The 23,459-nt window shown below is 44.0% G+C and overlaps 1 protein-coding gene and 1 non-coding gene across 2 annotated transcripts in view; both read left to right on the top strand.

Moving 5' to 3' along the window:
* LOC118727049 (NACHT, LRR and PYD domains-containing protein 1) overlaps positions 1–23,109 on the top strand; it is a 29,910-nt gene extending 6,801 nt beyond the window's left edge. The window contains exons 4-14 of the mRNA XM_045586687.1: positions 3,489–3,662; positions 4,164–4,334; positions 5,601–5,690; positions 7,437–7,579; positions 8,162–8,324; positions 10,540–10,763; positions 16,770–17,029; positions 17,553–17,678; positions 20,041–20,182; positions 22,030–22,074; positions 22,448–23,109. Of these exons, the coding sequence (XP_045442643.1) occupies positions 3,489–3,662; positions 4,164–4,334; positions 5,601–5,690; positions 7,437–7,579; positions 8,162–8,324; positions 10,540–10,763; positions 16,770–17,029; positions 17,553–17,678; positions 20,041–20,182; positions 22,030–22,074; positions 22,448–22,734 (1,825 nt within the window). The 3' untranslated portion in view covers positions 22,735–23,109. The remainder of the gene's footprint in view (positions 1–3,488; positions 3,663–4,163; positions 4,335–5,600; positions 5,691–7,436; positions 7,580–8,161; positions 8,325–10,539; positions 10,764–16,769; positions 17,030–17,552; positions 17,679–20,040; positions 20,183–22,029; positions 22,075–22,447) is intronic.
* Positions 11,891–11,997, top strand: LOC118727055. The gene has a single exon (XR_004990473.1). It is a non-coding gene; the product is annotated as a U6 spliceosomal RNA (small nuclear RNA).
* Positions 23,110–23,459: the final 350 nt, after the last annotated feature.

The raw sequence follows: 23,459 nt of genomic DNA, 5'->3' as shown, positions 1-23,459 counted from the left end.
AAAAATGATAGAGCATAGTGACTATTCTGTATGACACAAGAATGTTGGATATATGTCATTTTATATTTGTCAAAAAGCATAGATAGACTACAAAACATCAAAAGTTAACCATAATGTAAACTAAAGAGTGATTATGATGTGTCAGTGTAGGTTCACTGACTGCAACAACTTCACTGGTCTGCTTCCAGGTGTTGATAATGGGAAAGATGTGCATGTAGGGGCCAAGGATATGTAAGAAATCTCTGTTTATGCCCAAGTGTTTTTGAAAACTAAACTATTCAAACAAAACAAAAGTATATTTAAAAAAGAAAGAGGAAGTGGTTAGAGGAAGAGAAGGGGGAGAAAAAGAAGGAACTAAAATCAATAACTTAAAGTTCAATTTTTAAGAATCAAAGAGAAATAATAAAAGGAAAAATATAACAAAAAGCAAGCTGGCCCTAGCTGTTTGGCTCAGTAGATAGAGTATTGGCCTGCAGACTGAAGAGTCCTGGGTTCATTTCCCATCAAGGGTTGTGGCCTAGATTCCTAGTAGGAAGCATTCAGGAGGCAGCCAATCAATTATTCCCTCTCATTATTGATGTTTTTCTCTCTCCCTCTCCCTCGCTGAAATAAATAAAAAGTCTAAAAAAAAAAAAAAAAAAGCAAGCCAAAGAAAGAAAATAATATGAACTAGAGTGGGAATAAATAAAACTGAGACTACAAAAACAATACAGAAAATAATGACACCAAAAGTTTGTTCTTTGCAAAACTCAGCAAAATTGACAGACTTTTAACTAGACTGACTAGGATAAAAAGAGAAACAATTCAAATTACTAATATCAGGAATGGAAGAGAGGTGACCACAATTGACCTAACAGAAAAAATTATTTTAAAGAACTTTAAAGAAATATTAAATACTGGAAGTCAACAAATTAGATAACCTAAATGAAATGGACCATTTCCTGAAAAACACAACCACTGAAACTGACTCAAGGAGATTTAGGTAGTCTAAATAAAACTATAACAAGTAAAGAGATTAAAATAATTTTTAAAAACACAAACACATTCCTACAAAGAAAAGCCTAGGCCCAGATGGCTTCATTGATTAAGTCTACCAAACCTTTAAAGAAAAATTAACACCAATATTCTCAAACTCTGGGGGGGAAAAATAGAAGAGAGAGTAATTGCCAACTCATTCTATGACAGCAACATTACCCTGATATCAAAATCTCACAAAGGCAAGCAAAGCCATCACAAGGTATTAAAAATACTACAAACCAATATCTCTTATGAATATAGATATGAAAATTCTCAACAAAATATTAAAAAGAGCCGAAACCGGTTTGGCTCAGTGGATAGAGCATCAGCCTGCAGACTGAAGGGTCCCAGGTTCTATTCCGGTCAAGGGCATGTACCTTGGTTGCGGGCACATCCCCAGTAGGAAGTGTGCAAGAGGCAGCTGATGGATGATTCTCTCTCATCCATATTTCTAACTCTCTACCCCTCTCTCTTCCTCTCTGTAAAAAATCAATAAAATATATTAAAATATATATATATATATACATATATATATATATATATATATATTAAAAACAAATAAAAAGGATGGTAAAGCATGACAAAGAGGGACTTATCCCAGGAATGCAAAGCTAGTTTAACTCAGAAAAATTGACCAATACAATACATCATGTTAATATAATAAAGAACAAAAAGTACATGATCATCTCAATAGACATAGAAATAGTACTTGACAAAGTCCAATACCTTTTCACATTAATAACACCTTTCCCATTAACTAGAAAAAAGGAAATGTTCTCAACCTAATGGCTCCACTTTTCCCTGTGAAGTAGAAATCCAGCTATTTATTAACAATGAGTGTGAGGTTGGGGTGTTGGAGACTTGGGGGAGGTAAAATATTGAAGTGGGAGATTTATAGAGTGGGAGATTCCTGCCTTCCAGGCATGGTGGGAGCCCATGCAATTCATAATTGTAGCCACCACACTTGTCACTCTGGTGGGAGTGAGTGTAGGGTAGTGGGACAATGGCAGAGTTTGGGTTAGCTAAAGGGATATGGTGAGAGGTCAGAGAGTAAGTCATGCAGTCATATTACTGATGACATATCATAGACTTTAAGCTAGATTACAGGCAAAATGAAAAAAGAAAGAAGGAAAGAAAGAAAGAAAGAAAGAAAGAAAGAAAGAAAGAAAGAAAGAAAGAGAGGAACTGCTGAAAGATTGTGAGAATGAAGAGGGTTAAGGAATTGCTCTTTGAAGAGGAGTCCTGGTAGGATAAGTTGAGCAAGAGAGGATGGTAACAAATCCAGTCTTTGGGGCCTCTTGTATCCCACATGAGGCTTCTTCACCTTTCCCTAAACCCTCCCTTCTAATAAGGACCACCTGAGTCCAGGAAGAAAAGCCCTTGAAAAGGTCTCAGAAAGCTTTATTCTACCTTAAACTTCACAACAAGTGGGGAGACACCAAGCTACAATGTACTGCTTACATTGTGATAGGACTTAATAATCTAAACATCAACTCTGTATCTACTCCAGAAATTTTTTTTTTTTTTTGGCCTTCAAAAAAACTTATGGAAATGGCAGAGCAGGAACAATGATTTCCACTTTCCAGGTATGTAAAGGACTGAAGCTCAGTGGAGTGAACCAACTTGCTCAAATTTAAACAGCTGAAAATGGGGGAACTGGGACTAGAACTCAGTGAGCACACAGCCCAGAACCACCTTCAGCACTTCATCATGAAAGTCAGGATCTAATTCATGCTGACTCAGTGGAGCAGTGCAATAAAAGAGATTTTTCATGAGAATACCAATGATGGATCAGGCAGCATGACTATTTCCTCACTACAAAAGTTGACTCTATGTGAAAGAACTGAAAGACTTAACTGTCTTTGGATATAGGAATATCTAAGACCTTCAAGCAAAGTCCTAACTAATAATTGGATTTCTCTGGAAATCAGTTGAGCAAGAGAGGATGGTAACAAATTGATTTTATGGACATGTACTTTGAGGTGTTGGACATGTACTTTGAGCACAGTACATGGACAAAGCAGAAAGAATTGGTAAAGGAGAGACTGGAAATATGAAGAGGGGATTCCAGAAAGTATAGGTCAGAGGGGAGGCAGAGGGAAGGGTGTGGAATCAAAAGCACAGGAGAAGGAGGTTTGGCCCTACTGGGACAGAAGGACAAGAGAGGGGTTGCATGAACACTGGTTAGGCTCAGTGGATAGAGCATCAGCCTGCACACTGAAGGGTCCTAGGTTTGATTCCAGTCAACGGCAACCCCTTTGTAGGTAAGTAACTGCCTTTATCTTGCTTCTTTTAAGATTTTTTGTCTTTGTTTCTATGTCATTCCCCCAGTTCCTGTGCATTTCTGGGGATCTTGGGGATGGGGGTCTTACTTACTCCCTGACCTAGAAGAGGTGCCCATGGGTGCTCATGGGCATCTGTGGAATCAACAGGTGAGGAAATTCACAGCTAAAAGTGTTTGTCTCCCACAGGTTGGCCAACTGCGGCCTCACAGCAAAAGGCTGCAAGGCCCTTGCCCGTGGGCTGAAGACCAGCTGGTACCTGACAGAGTTGGACCTGAGCTTCAACCAGCTCCTGGACACCGGAGCCCAGGGCCTTTTCCGGGAACTGAGACTTTCTGCAAGCTGCAAGCTGCGGCGGCTGCTGTAATTGCTCTTCTTTGACACTACTTTGAGGGGTGGGCAAAGGAGAGGGAGCTGCCTAAAACCTTGGATCAGGGAGAAGCTGAGAGCTAGGTACAATGGGGTGATTTGGGTTAGAAGCAAGCAGATACCCTACTGTTGAAACCAACCAAAGACTCCTGTGTCAGCTACCTGGGCATTTGGTAGAGCCAATGTAGTCAGACCTAGTGCACAAGTGGAAAATGGATAAATAAATCATATAATGTTGATGTGGGCAGTTGCAAGATTGTTGGGAATCTCACTGGAGTGAGAAAGTGAAGTTCTCTGATCCTGAGGGGCTCCTTGATGCTGGAGAAAATTAAAATCTCCCGGGTTACTATTAACTAGACACGTGTTTATCTTCCTTTATGTCACCAAGGACCCCCAAAGGGCCATGGGTGTGAGAGAGGGAAATCAGACCCCCTTTACCCTGAGCAGAGGGTCTTGTGAACAATGACTTCCAGCCCATGTGCTTTTCTCTCACAGGCTCGTCAGCTGTGGCCTCACATCTGGCTGCTGCCAGGACCTGGTCTCCATGATCAGATACAACTTCATGCTGTCAGAGCTGGACCTGCAGCAGAATCACCTGGGCGACCAGGGTGTCAGGCTGCTCTGTGAAGGGCTCAGGCAATCTAACTGCCACCTCAAGCACCTGGGGTAAGGCCCTGGGTCATTTCTGGGCTGAGGACAGGGAAGGGGAGGGAGAGCAGTGGAAAGGGGTGTGGGGACCCTGAATTGGACAGGGAAAGTAAAGGGGCAGAAAAATGCATGGGCAGCCTGTCATCTCTACTGGATCTGCCACTGACTTAGGCCATGAGACTTGGTTTCTTTATCTTTGTAACAGGACTACCATATCCACTCATAGATGTGATGAAATAAAAAGAATCACAGCACTGGAAACAGATTTGAGAAGCTGAAATGATAATTATGAGTGAGACCACATGTTCTTAGAGAACACTAGGTTCATTTCTCCATCCAGAATAATCTCTCCTTCCTTCCTAGTCTTTTTCATTCACTCATTCATCCATTCATATCAGGCCTCTCATGTGTCAAACACTGGGCCAGGCACTGAGGGGACAATAGTGAGCAACAGACAAGGGTCCTGCCTCCTGAAGCTTGCACTCCAGTGAGAAGGAGACAGATGCTGATGACATGCTAACACACAGTGTGTATCTCTGAGCTCCATGCAGTATGTGAAGGGAAAGTGCACTGTGTTGTGAGAGTTTAACAGGAGGTTGGGGGTGTGGAATTAGACTCAGGGGAAGGGAGGGCCTCTCTGGGGAAGTGACATCAGGCAGCAGCTATCCCAAGTTCAACAGAAACCCCAGAGCACAGGGCATGTGAAAGTGGAAACAGGGCACTTTCTCTCCAGGAAGCCTCCTAGCCTCTGAGAAGGAAATCCCAGGACCTACTCCTGTGGGGTCATTTGAGGCCATGGACACTGGCTGTCCTCTGGTGGATGCTGTGAAGTGCTGCCAGTCCCCTTGAAGGAATGAAGAGCCGACCCCCACCCTAGAGTGCTGCCAGCTACAAGGATGACCTCTACCAACTAGGGCCATCTCACACAAGGTCACTGCCCTCTTGTGATGGTCTGCATCCAGTGACTGGTGTAGTGATATAAAAACCTTCCTCCAAGTATGGAACAGCCCTGGAGGGTCATGCTCACATCAGAAGTCCCTCAAAGTGAGCTGTGCCCCTTGGGACTGCATCACAGCCCAACTTGTTCCTCTGCCCAGTCCTGTTCCTCCCTTCCTTTCCCCTTGTGTTAACCCAACTACACTCCCTAATAAACCTCCTAACTCTTTTTTCCAATTCAAAAACAAGAGGTTCCTGCAGGACATGGAAGATTCCATGTTTCTGGGCCCAAGGCCCTTGACACTCTGTGGGGGTCCCAGGATAAGTAGGTTTCCTTTGTGCTTGCAGGCTGGATCAGACTGGGCTGAGTGAGGAGGTGGCAGAGATGCTGAGGCTCCTACAGCGGGAGACACCCAGGACTCTCCCCATCCCGCATGGGTAAGAAGGGAGACACAGAACTCCCTCGAGCTGACCCAGGCCCAGGGCTGAATCCTACATGCCAGAGACATGGGCAAGTAGTGGGGTGCAGTTGGAGGTCAAGACAGTCAGAAGCAGGAAGAAGCTGGTTTACCACAGCAGCCAGAGTGAGGTTGGTTGTTTGTGTGTTTGTTTAGTCCAAATAAGAATATGCCCCTCCTTTGCTTAAATCCTTCCAAGCATTGAGTAAGGCACATGTGTCAAACACAAGGCCCGCGGGCCAAATCTATCCCACCAGGCCTTGCAATGTGGCCCGCACCGCGCTGTCATCACTGCACTCCACTGCGTTTCCATCACAATGACAGTTTATGACTGTTCAGTAAACCATTCGGCCCGCAATTTAGGCTGGATTTTAGATTTTGGCCCCTTCTCTGATTGAGTTCGACACCCCTAGTCAGTAAGGAGATGAATAAATGAAGAAAAGTGAATGAGTTGGTGGCAGTTAGAACATGGGAAGCAATGACCAGAAGGGGGAGACAAAAACAAGGAGATAGAGCTTTGGGTGGAAAAAAAAACCACCCTCCTTTACTCTCCATACACATAAACATCTATGTACAGAGCCAGGCTAAGGAGAAGCCTTGAGAACAGGAGAATCCAGCTCCTCCTGGGCATCTCTCACAGCCCCGTGGCCTTTCATGTTGGTGTATTCCAGCCTGTGACTGCCAAGTGCACCTGTGCCTGGTTCTGACTTCTTTGCCTCACCTGACATGGAAGGAGAGGGCTCTTAGGCTTAGGAGGAGCCATTCCTCAAGAAACAGCCATTCCCCTCAGACCCACAGAACCCTAAAGCCCAACTCCCAGGAGCTTAATACAGCAGGGACACAGTCCTAGGTTACTGCCTCCCCACTGTCCCCACACACCTGTGTCATTATGTCCAGGATCAGGGTCAATACACTGATTGGCCTATTAAACTCTCTCCAAACAACCTAAACTGAGTTGTGAAAGATTCGAGGGCTTAGCTGGGCTGAGAGTGAGTAGATTCCTGGCTGAGATAGATAGAGATCTGATCTCAGCTCCTTGGAGAAATAGAAGGAAGCCAGGTAGCCAGAGCAATGCTACTCAAAATGTGGCCTGTGTGGATCAGCAGTGTCTGCATCAGCATCACCTGAGAACTCATTGAAAATGTAAATGTCAGGCTACACTGCATACCTGCTGAATCAGAATCTATGGGTGGGCCCAGGGATATGTGTTTGAACTAGGCTTCCAGGTATGGGCTTTGAGAAGCATTGGACTAGAGCTGAGAGAGCAGGAAGAATAGCAGAGGTGGGAATGGAGATAAGGCTTCAATGGAATTAGAGGAACAGGGCATAAGTAGGCCTTTTGGCCATGTTAAGAATTTTGCATTCTACTCCCCCCAAAAGCAATAGATTTCAGGGCTTCAGCAGCCATGTGCTCAGTCAGGTTCCTATTAAAAATCAACTGCTGTGCAGAAATGGCTGGGAGGTGAACAAGAGAAGAAGAGGGGAACTTATAGGGGAGGGTGGAGGGCCTAGACCTAGGTTGGAGACTGTGGAGGTAGAGAGCTATTCTAGAACCAGTGACAAAGTGGCCAATCAAATCTCGAAGTGAATGAGGAGTCAGGACTACACCCCATTTCCAGCATTAATGGGGGCCATCACAGAGGCAGGGTCTATGGGAGAATTTCAGATGAAGGTCAGGAGTTCAAACTCACATGGTTAAATTTAAATGAGTATGTTATTTTTGCAGACCTACCTCAATTTTCTCCAATATCCCGGGGAGAAGGAAAAATTTTACAGAGAGGACACAAAATATGACTATCATTAAAAAAGATCTAGAAGAAAAGATGAATTATAAACCAACTACACCCAAATGGCGGGAACCTGAATCAGGTACTTTGAGGGACTGGGCTGGGAGCATCATGACTTGGGATGAGAGAGGGAGAATGTGGAAGATGAACCCCACCATGCTCCTGCCTCAGGTGTGGGACATGGAAAAATGCCCTCCTACAGGAACTTGCTCCATATGAGATCTTCCACACCTAGACCCTGAGAACTGGCAAATCTCTGCTTTCATTCTCTAGCCTCAGGCCTGAGGCTGTTCCTCCCCAGAATATCCCTGGAGTGTCTCAGACTCTGATCTGTGGTCCAGTCTCCCAAGGCCATTTGCATCCCTGCCCATCCATTTTTTGAGCCATGTTCCTTTCCCAAGTTACCTTGCCATTGGAGCTGGGACTAGCAATGTCTCTATGCCAGTGGGAAGAGGGAGATGGGCAGGGTTGGGGTCAGAGGGCAGCAGTTGGGCCTCCTCAGATAGCAGGCAGGCAGCCCCAGGAGCAGGGACAGAGGATACAGACACATTCTCTGCCAATGTCCAGACAGACAAGCTTTGGGAAGACCCTTCCTTGGTATAGGCTATGGATTGGGGGAGGCAGCCAGGAGCCCTAATGTTGACCATTGCACTGCCTGTTCCAGAGGAGAGCTACCGGCAAGTAGTAATGATGAAGCCCTTCTGTCTGTCTTCACCTGAACCTCTGTGGGACATACCAGTGGAGTCTAAAGGGACAGATGATGTCTTCTGGGGTCCCTCAGGGTCTGTGTCTCTAAAGGTGGTGGACGAAGAGAGGAGTCTATACCGGTAAGTGAGGGGGCTCTACTGTGCCAGGCTGGCCCCTAACCCCTGACATGCCCACACTGGGTCCCAATAGTCACTCAACACTCTACTCATGGCATTTCTTCCTCTCCCATTGCCAAGTCCCCAGGCAGAGACAGGGCTGAGGTACTGGATTGGTGCTTTTATTATGGAAACAGAGATTTTATTATGAAAAGTTTAAAAAAAGAGTCTAAGGAACTTCCACTTACCCATTATTCAGCTTCAACAATCATTTTACCAAATATGTTCTAACTACTCACTTTCCCACTCTTTTGTTGTTATAGTATTTTAAATCCATGATATCAGGTGATTTTACCCATAAATGATTTGTGATGCATTTTGAAGACTACAAATGAAGACCTTTTCTCCTATAACTGCAATGCCATTATATCTGACATTTACAATAAGTCATGTTCAGACCATCTAATACCTAGTCTGTATTCAAATATGCTCAATTATCCAAAATGTGTCCTTGTAGGTGGTTTGTTCTAATCAGGATCCAAACAAAGTCCACTGGTTGCATTTGGTTTGTTATGTTTCAAAAATCTCATTTCCAGCTACCCAGTGTTATTAGCATCTGCTCTGTGCAAAGTACCATACCAGTAACAGGGGCCATGAGATGAATATGACAGCCTGCCTTGCAAGGGCTCCCAGTCCTAAGTAATAAATGTCTATAATCTTAGTTCTAATCTCTTACATAACACATTTCCACTCACTGTCACGGACATGATTTCAATGGAATGGACTATTACTCCTTATTTATATACACAGAAGGTGACATCCCAGGAGCCCACTCTTTACCAATGGGGATCTGGGGGAAGTCTCTGTAATATTTCTGCAAGTGTTATTTTCAGCTCCAAGTAGTTATCAATAATATCATCCTATAGATTATTATTAATTGTTGAAAAATACACCCTTCAAAAACAAGAAAATTATCCTATTTTATTATTAACTAGAGGCCTGGTGCACAAAATTCATGTGTAGGGGAGGGGGGTCCCTCAGCCCAGCCTGCACCATCTCCAATCTGGGACCCCTGGAGGGATGCCTGACTGCCCATTTAGGCCCAATCCCAGTAGGATTGAGCCTAAACAGGCAGTCAGACATCCCTCTCACAATCCAGGACTGCTGGCTCCCAACCACTCACCTGCCTAATTGCCCCTAACTACTTCTTCTTGCCAACCTGATCAACCACTAAGCACTCCCCTGCCAGCCTGATTGATGCCTAACTCCTCCTCTGCCAGCCCAATTGCCCCTAACTGCCCTCCCCTGCCAGCCTGGTCACCCCTAACTGCCCGATCCTGCAGGCATGGTCGCCCCCAACTGCCCTCCTCTGCCAGCCTCATCGCCCATAACTGCTCTCCCCTGCTGTCTGTTCCCCATCCCAATTGCCCTCCCCTACAGGCCTGGGTCCTCCCCAGCTGCCCTCGCCTGCAGGCCTGGTCCCCCCCAAATTCCCTCCCCTGTAGGCCTGGTCCCCCCCCCCAACTACTCTCCTCTGCAGAATTTGGTTCTCCCCCTTTCCCCACCATTGTCATCCCCTGCAGTCCCAGTTGTCCCCAACTTCCCTACTCTGCCACCCTGGTAACCCCTAACTACTCTCCCCTACAGACTTGATCGCCCCCAACTGCCCCTCCCTTGCAGGCCTGGTCTCTCCCAACTGACCTCCCCTGCTGGCCTTATTGCCCACAACTATCCTCCCTTGAAGGCCTGGTCCCAAACAACTGCCCTCCCTTGCTGGCCATCTTGGGGCAGCCATCTTATGTCCACATGGGGACAGCCATCTTGTGTGTTGGAGTGACAGTCAATTTGCATATTACTCTTTTATTAGACAGGATTATGTTATTATTATTTACTTTATCATCACTATTATAGAGACAGCTCACCACCCCCAAATAGATATTAAGCCATCAGCATACATTAGGTCACATATTACTCACAACTCTATGAGATGGTATTATTATTTCTTTTATTTACAAATAAGAAATCTGAGATTATGGAAATTCAATGCCTTGCTGAAGGATTCACAGTAGCGAGCAGAGGACCCAAGTCTCAATTCCAAATCCTTCTGGCTGTCACATCTGAGCTTACAGCTACCTTAATAGATACCCAGTGCACTGCAGGGGGTCGGGCATCCAGTAGGTAGTCTGTGAGCTTGTGTGGAGTAATTAATTCAATGTCTACCTCTCTCTGCTATCCCCAGAGTTCACTTCCCTGTGGCTGGTTCCTACCACTGTTCCAAAATGAGGCTCTACTTTGTGGTGAGACGGCCAGTGACCATTGAGATTGAATTCTGTGCTTGGGACCAGTTCCTGGACCAGACTGTCCCACAGCACAGCTGGATGGTTGCAGGGCCTCTTTTTGACATCAAGGCTGAACCAGGAGCTGTGGAAGCTGTGTACCTCCCTCACTTTATAGCCCTCCAAGGTGAGTGAGAGAGAGGTGTGGGGGAAGGTGATGGTGGTGAGAATGGGCCCAAAATGGCTTCCAATGGCAATATCCTGAGGGGAGTTTGTGGCTTCCTTAGACAGACTGAGAGAAAGTTATAGCAGCTTTCTTTCTCATTCCACAGTGTTCTGGGCATATCTGTTTTGAAACACTGTGTCCCCAAGCATCATAATTATTTTTGCCTGAAATCCTGAAAAGTTTCCTTCAATGGAAGTGGTTTCCTCACCCTCACCAGATTGACTCAGTGGATAGAACATTGGTCTGTGGGCTGAGGGTCTTGGTTTTGATTCAGGGCAAGGGAGCATGCCTTGGCTGCAGGCTCAATCCCTGGCCAGAGCTGGGTCACGTGCGGGAGACAACCAATCGATGTGTAACATCAATGCTCTAATATTGATTTCTCTCTCTCTATCTCTGTCTCTATCTCACTCTCTCTGAAAATCAATGAAAAAAATATCCTCAGGTGAGGATTAACCAAAAGAAAGGAGGGAGGGAGGGATGGAGGGAGGGAGGAATGGAAGGAGGGAGGGAAGAACGGAGGAAGGGAGGGAGGGAGAGAGGGAGGGGAAAAGGAAGGAAGGAAGGAAGGAAGGAAGGAAGGAAGGAAGGAAGGAAGGAAGGAAGGAAGGAAGGGAGGGAGGGAGGGAGGGAGGGATCTCCTCAATAACAATAATAGCTATCATTTATTAAGTTCTCTTCACATACATTGTATAATTCAGGGTCCCAACAGAAAATACATGATATGTTTATTCATTAGAGATTTTTGAAGAAACTTTTCAAACACAAGACCATTTGCAAAGTAAGGCTAAGTGAACGAACAAGAAAGGTTGGGGCACCTAAAAATTAACATGGGAAGTCATTGCTATTGCTAAAGGCAAGGAGGAGAAACCATGTCACCAGACTCCATATGAGAGCTCAAGCCACAAAAAAAAAGGGCATTTCAGTAAGAGATATAGTCATGGAGTTGCATGGTTATCCAACCTATCCCACAGAAAAAGACTTCCCACAGGAAAGTTCCAGAAAGTATAAAGTTCACAGTCAAAACCTCAAAAGCACTGAAAACCAACAGAAACCTCAACCAGATATCAGTCCCATAAAGACCTCAGACAGTGCTCGCTTCGGCAGCACATACACTAACATTGGAATGATACAGAGAAGATTAGCATGGCCCCTGCATAGGGATGACATGCCAATTCATGAAGCATTCCATATTAAAAAAAAAAAAAAAAAAGACCTCAGACATTTAAGTTATCAAAAGGAGATTGCAAAATAAGTATGTTTCTTATGCTTAATAAAACAGCCTTAAAATATGAGCAAGAAACAAGCCACTAAAAATGATAAATCAAGTTTGAAAATAAGCTAAATAGATAAAGTATAGATTAAAAAAAGATTAAGTGACATAGAAGATAACAAGAGGCCTAGTATACATCTAATCAGAATTCTAGAAGGATACTACACAGACAGTGGAAAACGTAATATTCAAAGAGAGAATTTCCAATAAATTTCTATAATTGCTGTAAGAAGGAGAAATCCCAAAAATTCAAAGCAGGAAAGAAGAACAGAGAGAAATCAGCACTAGACCCATTGAAGTGAATCTACAGAATACAGACATCTAAAAGCAAATTTTAACAGCAGCCACAAAGATAATGGAGGAAGGTACTGTAAGTAGGATGATAACTGATTTTGAACAGTCATAATGGAAGGCCACAGAAGACAATGGAATAAAAACCTCAAAGTATTAAGCAAATAACTGCCAAGCAAGAATTATAACCACAGAAAAATTATTGTTTAAGAAGTATCTGAGATAAACATTTTAAAACAAACTAAAACCAACATATCTTTCCACAAAATAATCTCAGACAGAGGGTGTGTTATACAAGATAAAATAATCAGGAAAGATACTGACACACAGCAGGGTAAGGAAACAATAATAATGTCTAATATGTGGGGAGTTTAAAGAGAGAGAGAAAAAACTCTCAGAACTGTCAACAGAAACAGCAAGTAGAGTGCTAAAGAATACAAAGGTCTTAGTGTATAATTCACAAGGAGGGTAAAGGCCACAGTAGAACTGACTACTGGGTTAAAATGCTAAAATATTTCCATCCTGATCAGGAAAAATAAATTCTCCACTTTTTGAGACCACAGGTGACCTGACAACGTCAGCCAGTGTTGGCCACAGAGTCAAGTAATGGGCCTGCACATATGCAGGCGGAGGCAACACAGGCTTCCCATTCCAGGCCATGAGCAAAATCAGATGCACCCCAGATGATGTTGGCTGCCACAGAACTACTGTTTATCAATTTTATGTGAAAGTTGGAAGAACCTGATTCAGTTCCCTAGTCAAATCATGATTCAGACAGAAACCCTAATTATGATAGAACTAGAGGTCTGCTGCACGAATTCATGCACAGGTGGAATACGTTGGCCTGGGCGGCGATAGGGGCCAATCGGGGATGTCTCCCTGCCCCAAATGGGGCCTGGGGCAGATTGGGCCAGTCAGGGGGAGAGGCCACAGGAGTTTGGCTGTGGGAACACACTGACCATGAACGGGCAGTTCGTGCAGTAAGCGTCTACCCCCTGGTAGTCAGTATGCATCAGTGACCAATTTTTCATTCATTCAGTCATCGTTCATTTAGGATTTTATATGTATAGATGATTTAATAAACAATTCATGTTACAGCTTATATAAGTTATAAGCACTTTTATGATATGTACAGTTCATTTAGATAATAAAGAGACATAATTTTAATGTTTCATTTATAGTCATGTATCACATTCAATAGTTTGGTCAATGACAGAAAACATACGATGGTGGTAATCTATATAGACTAGGTGTGTAGTAGGCTATACCACCTAGGTTTGTGTATATGTACTCTATGATATTCGCAAAATGATTAAATTGCTGAAAGATGCATTTTTCAGACCATATCACCATAGTTCAGCAATGTACAATATAACTGATTGATATATTAAACTAGAGGCCTGGTGCATGAAAATCATTCATTGTTAGGTCCCTAGGCCTGTCCAGTGATCAGGGCCAATTACAATAGATTCCCTGCCTCCCCACCTCCCCACCTTCTTCTTTCCTCACTCCCTCAGTTCCACCTTGCCACCGCTAGTTGCATGCCATGTTCCCTGCTAGCCCTTGGTGATCAATGGACATCATAGCAAGCGATCAAACTCCTGGTCTCCCAGTCAAACTTCCGAGGGAACAATTTGCATATTAGCCTTTTATTATGCAGGATTATAGCCCTCTTCCAGTAGTTTAATCCATTCAGTATCACCTCCAGATATAGGTATTGGTTTACTTTAGACTTTAAATAAACACACTGTAATATTAGGGTCCTCAGTCAAAAAATGAGTATGTATATAAGAAGAAGAATTTACGAATTAGTAGAAACAAACAAACAAAAAAATAGAATGAGAAAACTAAAACAGCAAAGAACAGCCCAGACCCCAAAGAGGGCTCATTTGTTGAGACCACAAGATTAAGTATACAATACAAGCTGCCCATCAGGAAGACAGTGCAGGCACAGGAGCAACAGAGGCCAATCCCAAGAGGAGATACTCCAGGGTCCAGGGGCACCTGGCTTGGTAGACAGGGTCAGTAGGTAATGGTAACTAGTGAAGATTTAGCACTAAAACAGAGGGGAGGGAGGTGTGAGATAGCAAAGACAATGGGTCATCCTAGCAAAAAGGCAAGGTGGATGCACACACAGCACCTTCCAGAATTCAGGCACACACACACACACACACACACACACACACACACAATAATCATCATCATCATCATCATCATCATCATCATCATCATAACAACATTTTTTTAAATAAAACAGAATTCAGGCAGAGTAGTGCTGCAAACTGTGCTCTGAGAGCAGGGATCTCAACCAAAGGCTGTAGGTGACTCATTGACCTTCCCTAAAGCAATTCCCTCCAGGAGCTTCAGTTCACCTGACTAACATGTGAGAACATTTCAATTGTGGAGGACGAGGTATCAACCACTTAGTGTCACCAAAGCAATGCAAAATGCATCACTTCATGGAGAAGCAATTTAGCAAAACATGGCAAATCATAGAATTGCTTATGTCCTTTCACACCCTTTTCTCATTCCTTGGGACTTATCAACTACAAGGTATTAGCTCAAGGGAAATAGAAAAGTTCTCTGCAGAAACATGTGAATTGCAGGATTATTTATCATGGCGAAAGGGTGGACACAACCCCAATGCTAAAACCAGAAGAAAGCAGTGAACGAGGAATGCTGCATCCACTAGCAGGGATCATGTCCTGTAGTCACTAGAAAGGTCCACAGGCACTTGGGACAATTTAAACCAGTGTGGGAAAGGCAAAAGACAAAGCCACATGACAAAAGTGGAAACACAAAAAGGTGTTGCTACAGAGAAAGACTAATGGAAAAGGGGAAGACGAAAATAATAGTGAGATCGGAGGTAAATACTTCTGTATTTTCTCAGGTGGCACACACCACCAAGATACTATTTTTCATACAAAAAAGTCAACTAATAGACATAACCCATTTGGCTCAGTGGTTTGAGCACCAACCCTTGGACTGAAGGTTCTCAGGTTTGATTCTGGTTAGGGGCATGTACCTCAGTTGCAAACTCAATCCCCAGCCCCAGTTGGGGCAAGTGTGGGAGGCAACCAATTGATGTGTTTCTCCCACATTGACATTTCTCTCTGTCTCTCCCCTTCCCTACACTTTCTAAAAATCAATTGAAAAAAATATCTTTGGATGAGGATTAATAAAAGTATATTTTAAAAATATTTTTAAGCATTTGATAAATTAGTAAAGTTAATAGCAGTCTCCGAGGCTCCTCCTGGTATTAAGTCAATCTTACATATACTGATTGGTGCCCATGCAGACTAAGGTTGATTTGGACAGAAAAGAATGTATAAAAATATTATTGAGTAGCTCACAGACTTAAGAAACAATTAGGCAAAAAGTCTTACAGAGAGAAAAAAAAAAAAAGAAAAAAAAAAGACAGTGACCAAAGACTGTTGGGAAAATGAGAACACAGCCAAGGTCCAAACAGGAAAAATAGAGAGAGACCTCTAGGACAGACACAGCCACTGTAAGGCCCTCCTTCCATGGTGGCTGCTAATCTCTTGACCCCATTGCTGCTGCCAAAAGAATCTCTGTCTTTTCATCTGTGCTTCATCATCTCTGTATCTGCCTTGGTTAGGAGCATCCACTTGGTCAAATCTTGGTCACACACCTGTGTCACAAGCTCCCTGAGTGGGAGGACCAGCTTATATTTTGGCAAGATGCACATAATGATGGAGGAGGAGTTTCTTCACAAAAATAATCTGAAAATGGTGGGTGACTAAACATGACAAATGTACACAATCTTGGTCACTCCATTTCCGACTCTCTTTCTCCTTGTTTCTATCTGCATGGAGAGACACCTGCCAGCACTACTCCATGACCCCCCATAGTTACAAAATGCACAGTAACACAGGTAACAATGGGGTCATTATCTTTCCCAGCCCAAGAACCTGGGCCTGTGTATAAGTTTGGCTTAAGAAGATTCCAGCAGCCGAAACCGGTTTGGCTCAGTGGTAGAGCGTCGGTCTGCGGACTGAAAGGTCCCGGGTTCGATTCTGGTCAAGGGCATGTACATTGGTTGCGGGCACATCCCCGGTAGGGGGTGTGCAAGAGGCAGCTGTTCGATGTTTCTCTCTCATCGACGTTTCTAGCTCTCTATTCTCTCTCCCTTCCTCTCTGTAAAAAATCAATAAAATATATTTTTTTTAAAAAAAGAAAAAAAAGAAGAAGATTCCAGCGGAGCTCCAACTGGAGAGGACCTATTGACCACAACCCCAAAAGGCCCCAGACACAGGCACACTGCCTTCCCTGCAGGGTCCCCCAGCGAGGCCACTGAACCTCCTGCCCAAGGACCACACTGCCTCAGACAAGCCTGACTCAGTGAGGGCACTAAGTACTCATCTCTCAAATCCATTTTTTCACAGAGAAACATGTGGACATCTCATGTTTCCAAGTCGCCCACTTTAAAGAGGATGGGATACTTCTGGAGAAGCCAACAAGGGTGGAGCCACGTTACATAGTCCTTGAGAACCCCAGTTTCTCCCCTATGGGAGTTCTACTGAGGAAGATCCACTCTTTCTTGAGCATCCCTGTCATCTCCAATGTGCTGCTCTACCATCGCCTCCATCCTGAGGAAGTCAACTTTCACCTCTACCTACTCCCCAGTGACTGCACCATTGAGAAGGTACTCCAATAGGAGAAGACGGGGTGAGGGTGGGCTGTCAAAGACATAACATGCATCCAGAAAGCCCCTGGATGTGTCAAGTGGGCATAAGTATAAGACACAGAATAGTCTTGTAGGTCCCTAAGACCTCCCCCAACTAGGCTCACTGGTCCATTAGTCATTGCTGGACACTGTTTTTGCAATCTCTTTCAAGGAATGAGAATGATGGGATGGCTCCATCCACAGAGGTGTACACATTTCTCCATTCTCATTTCTTCTCTATCAGTGCCCAAATTCCCACCCTGAACATAGCTCTGGCCAAGTGGGGGGATTTCTGTAGCAGTCCTGGGAGATAATGGAGGGAGAGCTCATTGTGGTATAGCCCACCAACAACAACAACAATAACAACATCAACACGTGAAAACCCACTTCACTTTGTTCAGATCTCAACAAAGGATGAGAGACATGTTTAAGTCATTCATGAAATCTCTGAGGAAGACCCAGAGGCCCTCCTCTCTTGATCAGTGTTTTTTATGTTCCTTAGGCTGTAGATAATGAAAAAAAGAAGTTCCAGTTTGTGCGAATACACAAGCCACCCCCGCTGACTCCGCTCCACATAGGCTCCCGATATATTGTGTCTGGTTCACAGAAAATGGAAATACTCCCTGAGGTGAGTAGTCCAGATATTACCACCTCCGTAAGGCCAGAGGTCATGTTTGGGAATACCTTTGAGTCAAGTCTCAGAGCTTTCCAAAAGATATGCCCAACTGGGGTATGGCAGATACTTAGGGGAACTGAGAAGTGTTGGGCTATAGTGTGTCCATGCTCTCCAAGCAAAACCACCAGGAACACACATGTAGCTGAAGACATTGGAGTTATTACTCACTGCAGTGAGAGAACCCACACCAATAAGAACAATGGGACACCCTCAGATTAAGAGACTCAGAAAGAACCTATTTCAGGACCTGGGCCTTATTTGGGTAATCTGGGGGGAAATCTAAGGAAATAAAGATTTGGTCTAGATCTGGTATTCTAAGAAGTTAGGGCAATTCTATGATTGGGAACCTCTACACATTTTCTCTCTAAGAAGGGCAGGCACCAGAATTGTGAAGGTATAATTGCTGAAATGGTCAATTTTGCAGTGGGGGTATGTTTGGCGATTGTGACTTTGTGTATGTCCAACAGGAGGACAACACAACAGAGATGGCATCATCAGATTATTTTGTAATAACAATGAGATCTAGTATCACAGCAGGTCTGGACATCAGGGGTTGTCTCTTATCCTTTCTCAGTCTCCCCTTTTCACCAAAAGTGAATGACATCAGTCCACTGGACACTCATCCATGATATCCAAATGTTCACTATTGCCAACATCTTGCTGCTGAGGATCAGAGTTTCATATGAATGGTATTTGTTGTTGAACTAGAGTTAATCTTTTCTTTCTCTTCTGTTCTGAGATGAGTCTTTGGACCACTTGAAGTGACAATGACAGATGGAATATATTCCCAGAAGTAATGAGGAAATGTTACATATCTTTTGAGTTATAAAATATGAATCCAATAATGAATACCTTAGATTTCCCTGCTGTGTCAGATCTCAACAAGGGGTGAGGAACATGATTAAATCATTCATCAAGCATTTACCCAGTGCCTTGGGAAGATGACATTATGACAAACACAACTCTGCCACTTCAGAGAGTGACTGGGCTGGTTTATTCTGGGTGGTCAGGGGAGGAACCTCTGAGCAGTAACATATAAGCTGAGACCTGAGTGACAAGAAGAGCCCTAGGAGGTGAATATTTGTAACATATCACTTCAGGTCCAGAGGATAGAAGAGCAGGCACCCTTAATCATTCCACATGACAAATAGGAGGTCAGTGTGGCAGAGCTCACTGAAAGTAGCAAAGAGAGAAATAAGGTGGGGTCACACAAGAGGCAGAGGTTTCCTATGGCCCATCAACTATGTTGCCCTGATCTGGAGTTTAGATTTTGTTTGAAGTGCAATAACCAGATCTCAGAGGTTGTTGCTTGGTAATACAAGACTAGCTTTAGTTTTATAAGATGTCTCTGGCTCCTGGGTAAGAATGGGTGATAAGAAGACAAGAGTAAAAACCAAAGACTGTTGCTATAGTACAGGCAGGAGCTGCAGATGCCTTGATTAGGGAAGAAACAGCTGAGATGAAGATAAGCTGATAGATTGAGGGTATATGTTGCAGGTAAAGCCAATAGGACTTGGCTTATGAAAGCGAAAGGAAGGAGTTCAAGATGATGCCTGAATCTGAATCATGAGTGCTCAGGGGGTGGTAGTGCCATTTACTGAGGGTGGGGAAAATGGGAAGAGAACATTTTTGAAAGACAATTGGGAACCAAGAGTTGTCTTGAATGTGATTTAGCAAAGAGGATGGATATAAATTTTCTATTAATTGAAAGTGTGTCAAGCATATAAATTTTCTGTTGATTGAAAGTATGTCAATCTTAGGATACATTGAGAAGACAGGCTTTGGGTTGCAAAAATGTTAATTTGAGTTCAAGATGGAGGAGGTGGAGAAAGAAGGATCTGGTTTCAGATGTGTGAGCACTCCTAATCAGTTTGGCTCAGTGGATAGAGCGTTGGCCTGGAGACTCAAGGGTCCCAGGTTCAATTCTGGTCAAGAGATGTACCTTAGTAGTGGGCACATCTCCAATAGGGGATGTGCAAGAGGCAACTGATTAATGTTTCTCTCTCATCGATGTTTGTAAATCTCTCTCCCTCTCCCTTCCTCTCTGTGAAAAATCAATAAAATATATATATTTTTTTTAAAGATATGTGAGCACTACATTAGAGATGAGTCTTGACCCCAGCCATGTCCTCTTCCTTCTGAGTTAGGATTTGTGAAAAACGAGGAAAAGAGCAATGTCTGAAGTGACATTAGTTTCAGTAGAGATCATTCAAAGGTCCCCATGGGGTTGAGCAGGGCCAAGAAGGTGTCAGATGGGGAGACACCTCACTTGTGGGATGAATGGTGGCTTCTCACATCACCGCTTTTTCTACAGGAACTGGAGCTCTGCTATCGAAGCCCTGGGAAACCCCAGCTCTTCACTGAGTTCTACGTTGGTCATTTGGGGCCGGGGATTCGGCTGCAGATTAAAAGCAAAGATGATGAGACTGTGGTATGGGAGGCCTTGGTGAAATCAGGTAAAGTCAAGACAAGTCCGGGGAGCTCAGTGGTGGGAAACAGAAAGTCAATTAAAGAGTCTGCATCTCTGTGTGTGGTGTGTGAGAGAGGAGAGAGAGAGAGAGAGAGAAAGAGAGAGAGAGAGAGAGAGAGAGAGAGAGAGAGAGAGAGAGAGAGAGAGAGAGAGATATCACAATTTGCTGATGGGAAGAAATAGCCCAGGGAAGTGACTTTTTCTAGTTATATAACAGTTGGCATGATTAGAATTTGAACTCAAGTAAATCTGACTTTAAGCTCCATTCCCTCTCCCATACACCATGGTGTCTCTACACTGCCCTTGATTTAACAGATTTTGAAACCCTCAAGTCATTTGACAAAGTTGCTCATAATAGATTGAACATGAGATGAGAAAATAATAACCAGAAGTTTATATGGTTGTATGAATTAAGCCAGTTATGGCAATAGCACATACACTACCTTAGATCACTGATATTTCAAAGTATACAACAGGAATCAAATAATGAACTTGCAGGAATAAATGCAATTTCACAGTTTCTTTTTTTTAAATATACTTTATTGATTTTTTACAGAGAGGAAGGAAGATGGGTAGAAATCTAGAAACATCAATGTAAGAGAAACATCAAACAGCTGCCTCCTGCATACCCCCTACTGGGGATGTGCCTGAAACAAAAGTACATGCCATTGATCAGAATCAAACCTGGGACACTTCTGTCTGCAGGCTGATGCTCTATTCACTGAGCCAAACTGGTTAGAGCAATTTTACAGTTTCTTAAAGCAGCACTAATACTCTCAAGAAGTAACCCCAAAAAAAAAGTCCTTCTAGAAAAATCAGCCCATGTGAGCTGTTACAAACAGGCTTCCCAGTGCAGAGAAAGAGAATGGTTGTGACTCAGTCTTGGCTTGGGTGCAATCACAGCTTGGACTAATCAGCCCCAGCATCAGACCATATTTGAATCTTACTCTGGCTCTTACTTGCTGGGTGATCTTGAGAAAATTACTTAACGCATCTGAGTCTCATTTATAAAAAGAGGGTTATATTGTGTACATTGTAGGGTTGTTGGAAAGATGAAATACATGATGTATGTACATATATCATGCCGTAGTCCTTATAAATAGTATAAGGACCAGTCATCGTGGAAGACATGGAGCACATTCCTCCCTCCATCCCAGAGAACTGCTGCTCCCAGCACCACAGCCAGAGCTCCCCTGGTTGGTTTCCCTCCCACACTGTCAGGTCACACTGAAGTTGGGTCTGCTCAAAAGCTCAAGCTGTGTCCACAGTGGCTTTGTGGACTCCCCCTTTCTCTCCTTATGCAAGTAATTTTGTAACCCTCTTCCTTTGTTGTTTCTTTTTCCTATTGAAATTTATGCATTACCCTACTGCTAAGTTTTTCTTGATGTTGATTTTTATATCAAAATTCAAAACAGTGTGAGTCTAGAGACCAAGGACAAAGAGGTAGCCTTCTGCTCAAAATAAGGAGATTTCATAGTGGAAGCTATGTTGTAAGGGTCTTGGTTATTTCTCTACCAGGGTTCCATTCAGGCCAAGATTAAATTAAACCATGTCTGCATTGTTGAGGAAGAAACTACCCTCTCTCTGTGTCCCTCTGTCTATGATCATGGCTTCTGGGACTAAGTTTCCCCATATGCTTATGGAAGGGATTCCCTTACATAATCTCTAAGGGCCCTTACAATGCTTACTCCAACTTCTATCAGAATTAGTCTGTAGCCACTTCTAAGAATCAAAGAATCTCAGAAGTGAGACAGGAGTAGGATTTTTAAGGCTACTGCTTGTGTTAATAACTACCACTAATACTGATGCTTATTCATATCCCTTTTCTTCCAGGAGACCTCAGACCTGAAGCTACTCTGGTCTCTCCAGCCCTAGCAGGTCAGTAACAAAGTTAGAGACCACATAAGCCATGGAAGTTCTGGAGTGTGCTACCTGGACCTGGAGGGAGGAAGGAGAGAAAGAGGGTAGTCTTCACACCTCACAAAGAATTGGTCTTTGGAGAGTGGTGTGTACTCCAGTGCAGAGTCCTTTCCAATCACCCTTATTTCTGCCCACGGAGGCCCTGGCACCTTCCATGGGCAACCTAATATGCCTCCATCAGGTATTTGAGGGTAGGCAGAGGCACCTCTCTGCAAGTCCAATGTTTTCATAGGTGGGGGAGGAGCCAACGATGCAGATCAGGTGAGTGCAGAACTACAGGTGATGATGCCTGTAGAAGCTGTGGTGAGAGCCCTTCTTTATTCATTGTCAGACTCACCTTCACCCCCAGATGCCCCAGACTCACTACACTTTGTGGACCAACATCGGGCACAGCTGGTGGCTCGAGTGACTTCGGTGGATGCAGTCCTAGACAAGCTTCATGGACAGGTGCTGAGCGAGGAGCAATATGAGAAGGTGCGAGCTGAGCCCATCAATCCAGACAAGATGAGGACGCTGTTCAGCTTCAGCAAGTCCTGGGACTGGTCCTGCAAAGATCAGCTCTTCCAAGCCCTTAAGGAGACCCATCCTCACCTAATTGAGGAACTCTGGGAGAAGTGACGCAGTGGAGGAGACTAGGAGGGTAGGGGGGTGAGGCTACAGACAAGCTCAGCAGCTGAAGTCTGAACACCTGCTTATGAGTCCTGGCTCTGACTGTCCAGGTTTTGGGTCTAGGTTTCTACAAGTCTAAACACATGGCCACCACCCAGCAAGAGTGGCTCAGTTGGTTAGTGTCATCCTGTGCATGGAAGGGTTATTGGTTCGAATCCTGGTCAAGACATATACCTGGGTTGCAGGTTCGATTCCCAGTCATGACATGTATGGAAAGCAATGTATAATGTTGCTGATGTTATTCTCTCACAACAATGTATGTATCTCTCTCTCTTTTCCCCCTCCCTCTGGCTTCTCTCTAATCATGTCCTCAGTGAGGATAGATAGATAGATAGATAGATAGATAGATAGATAGATAGATGATAGATAAGCAAACACATTTCCGACTGAGTTGCCTTCTAGATCTAACATTATGGTGTTTTGATGATGGCTTTCCTGGGCACCATGTGTCCATGCTCAGTGCTGCCACACAGGCTTCCAGACTGCCTACACAGGCCAACTGTCCAAGTAGAACGGCAGCCTCTGGAGGAATGTGTCTCTGGAGCTGGCATGATGTCTTCCAACCTATAGAAACCTCTCCCAAGAGCCTTGTCCAGTGGCCACCACAGCCCGCCCTGTGCCATTCACATGCAAAAAAAAAGTCACTTCTGGCTAAAGATAGACAGTGGAAATGG

This window comes from Pipistrellus kuhlii, unplaced genomic scaffold (assembly GCF_014108245.1).
Source record: "Pipistrellus kuhlii isolate mPipKuh1 unplaced genomic scaffold, mPipKuh1.p scaffold_m20_p_23, whole genome shotgun sequence".
NCBI lineage: Eukaryota > Metazoa > Chordata > Mammalia > Chiroptera > Vespertilionidae > Pipistrellus > Pipistrellus kuhlii.
The sequence above is the reverse complement of the archived record's forward strand: the minus strand, read 5'-3'. Positions and strand labels throughout refer to the sequence as shown.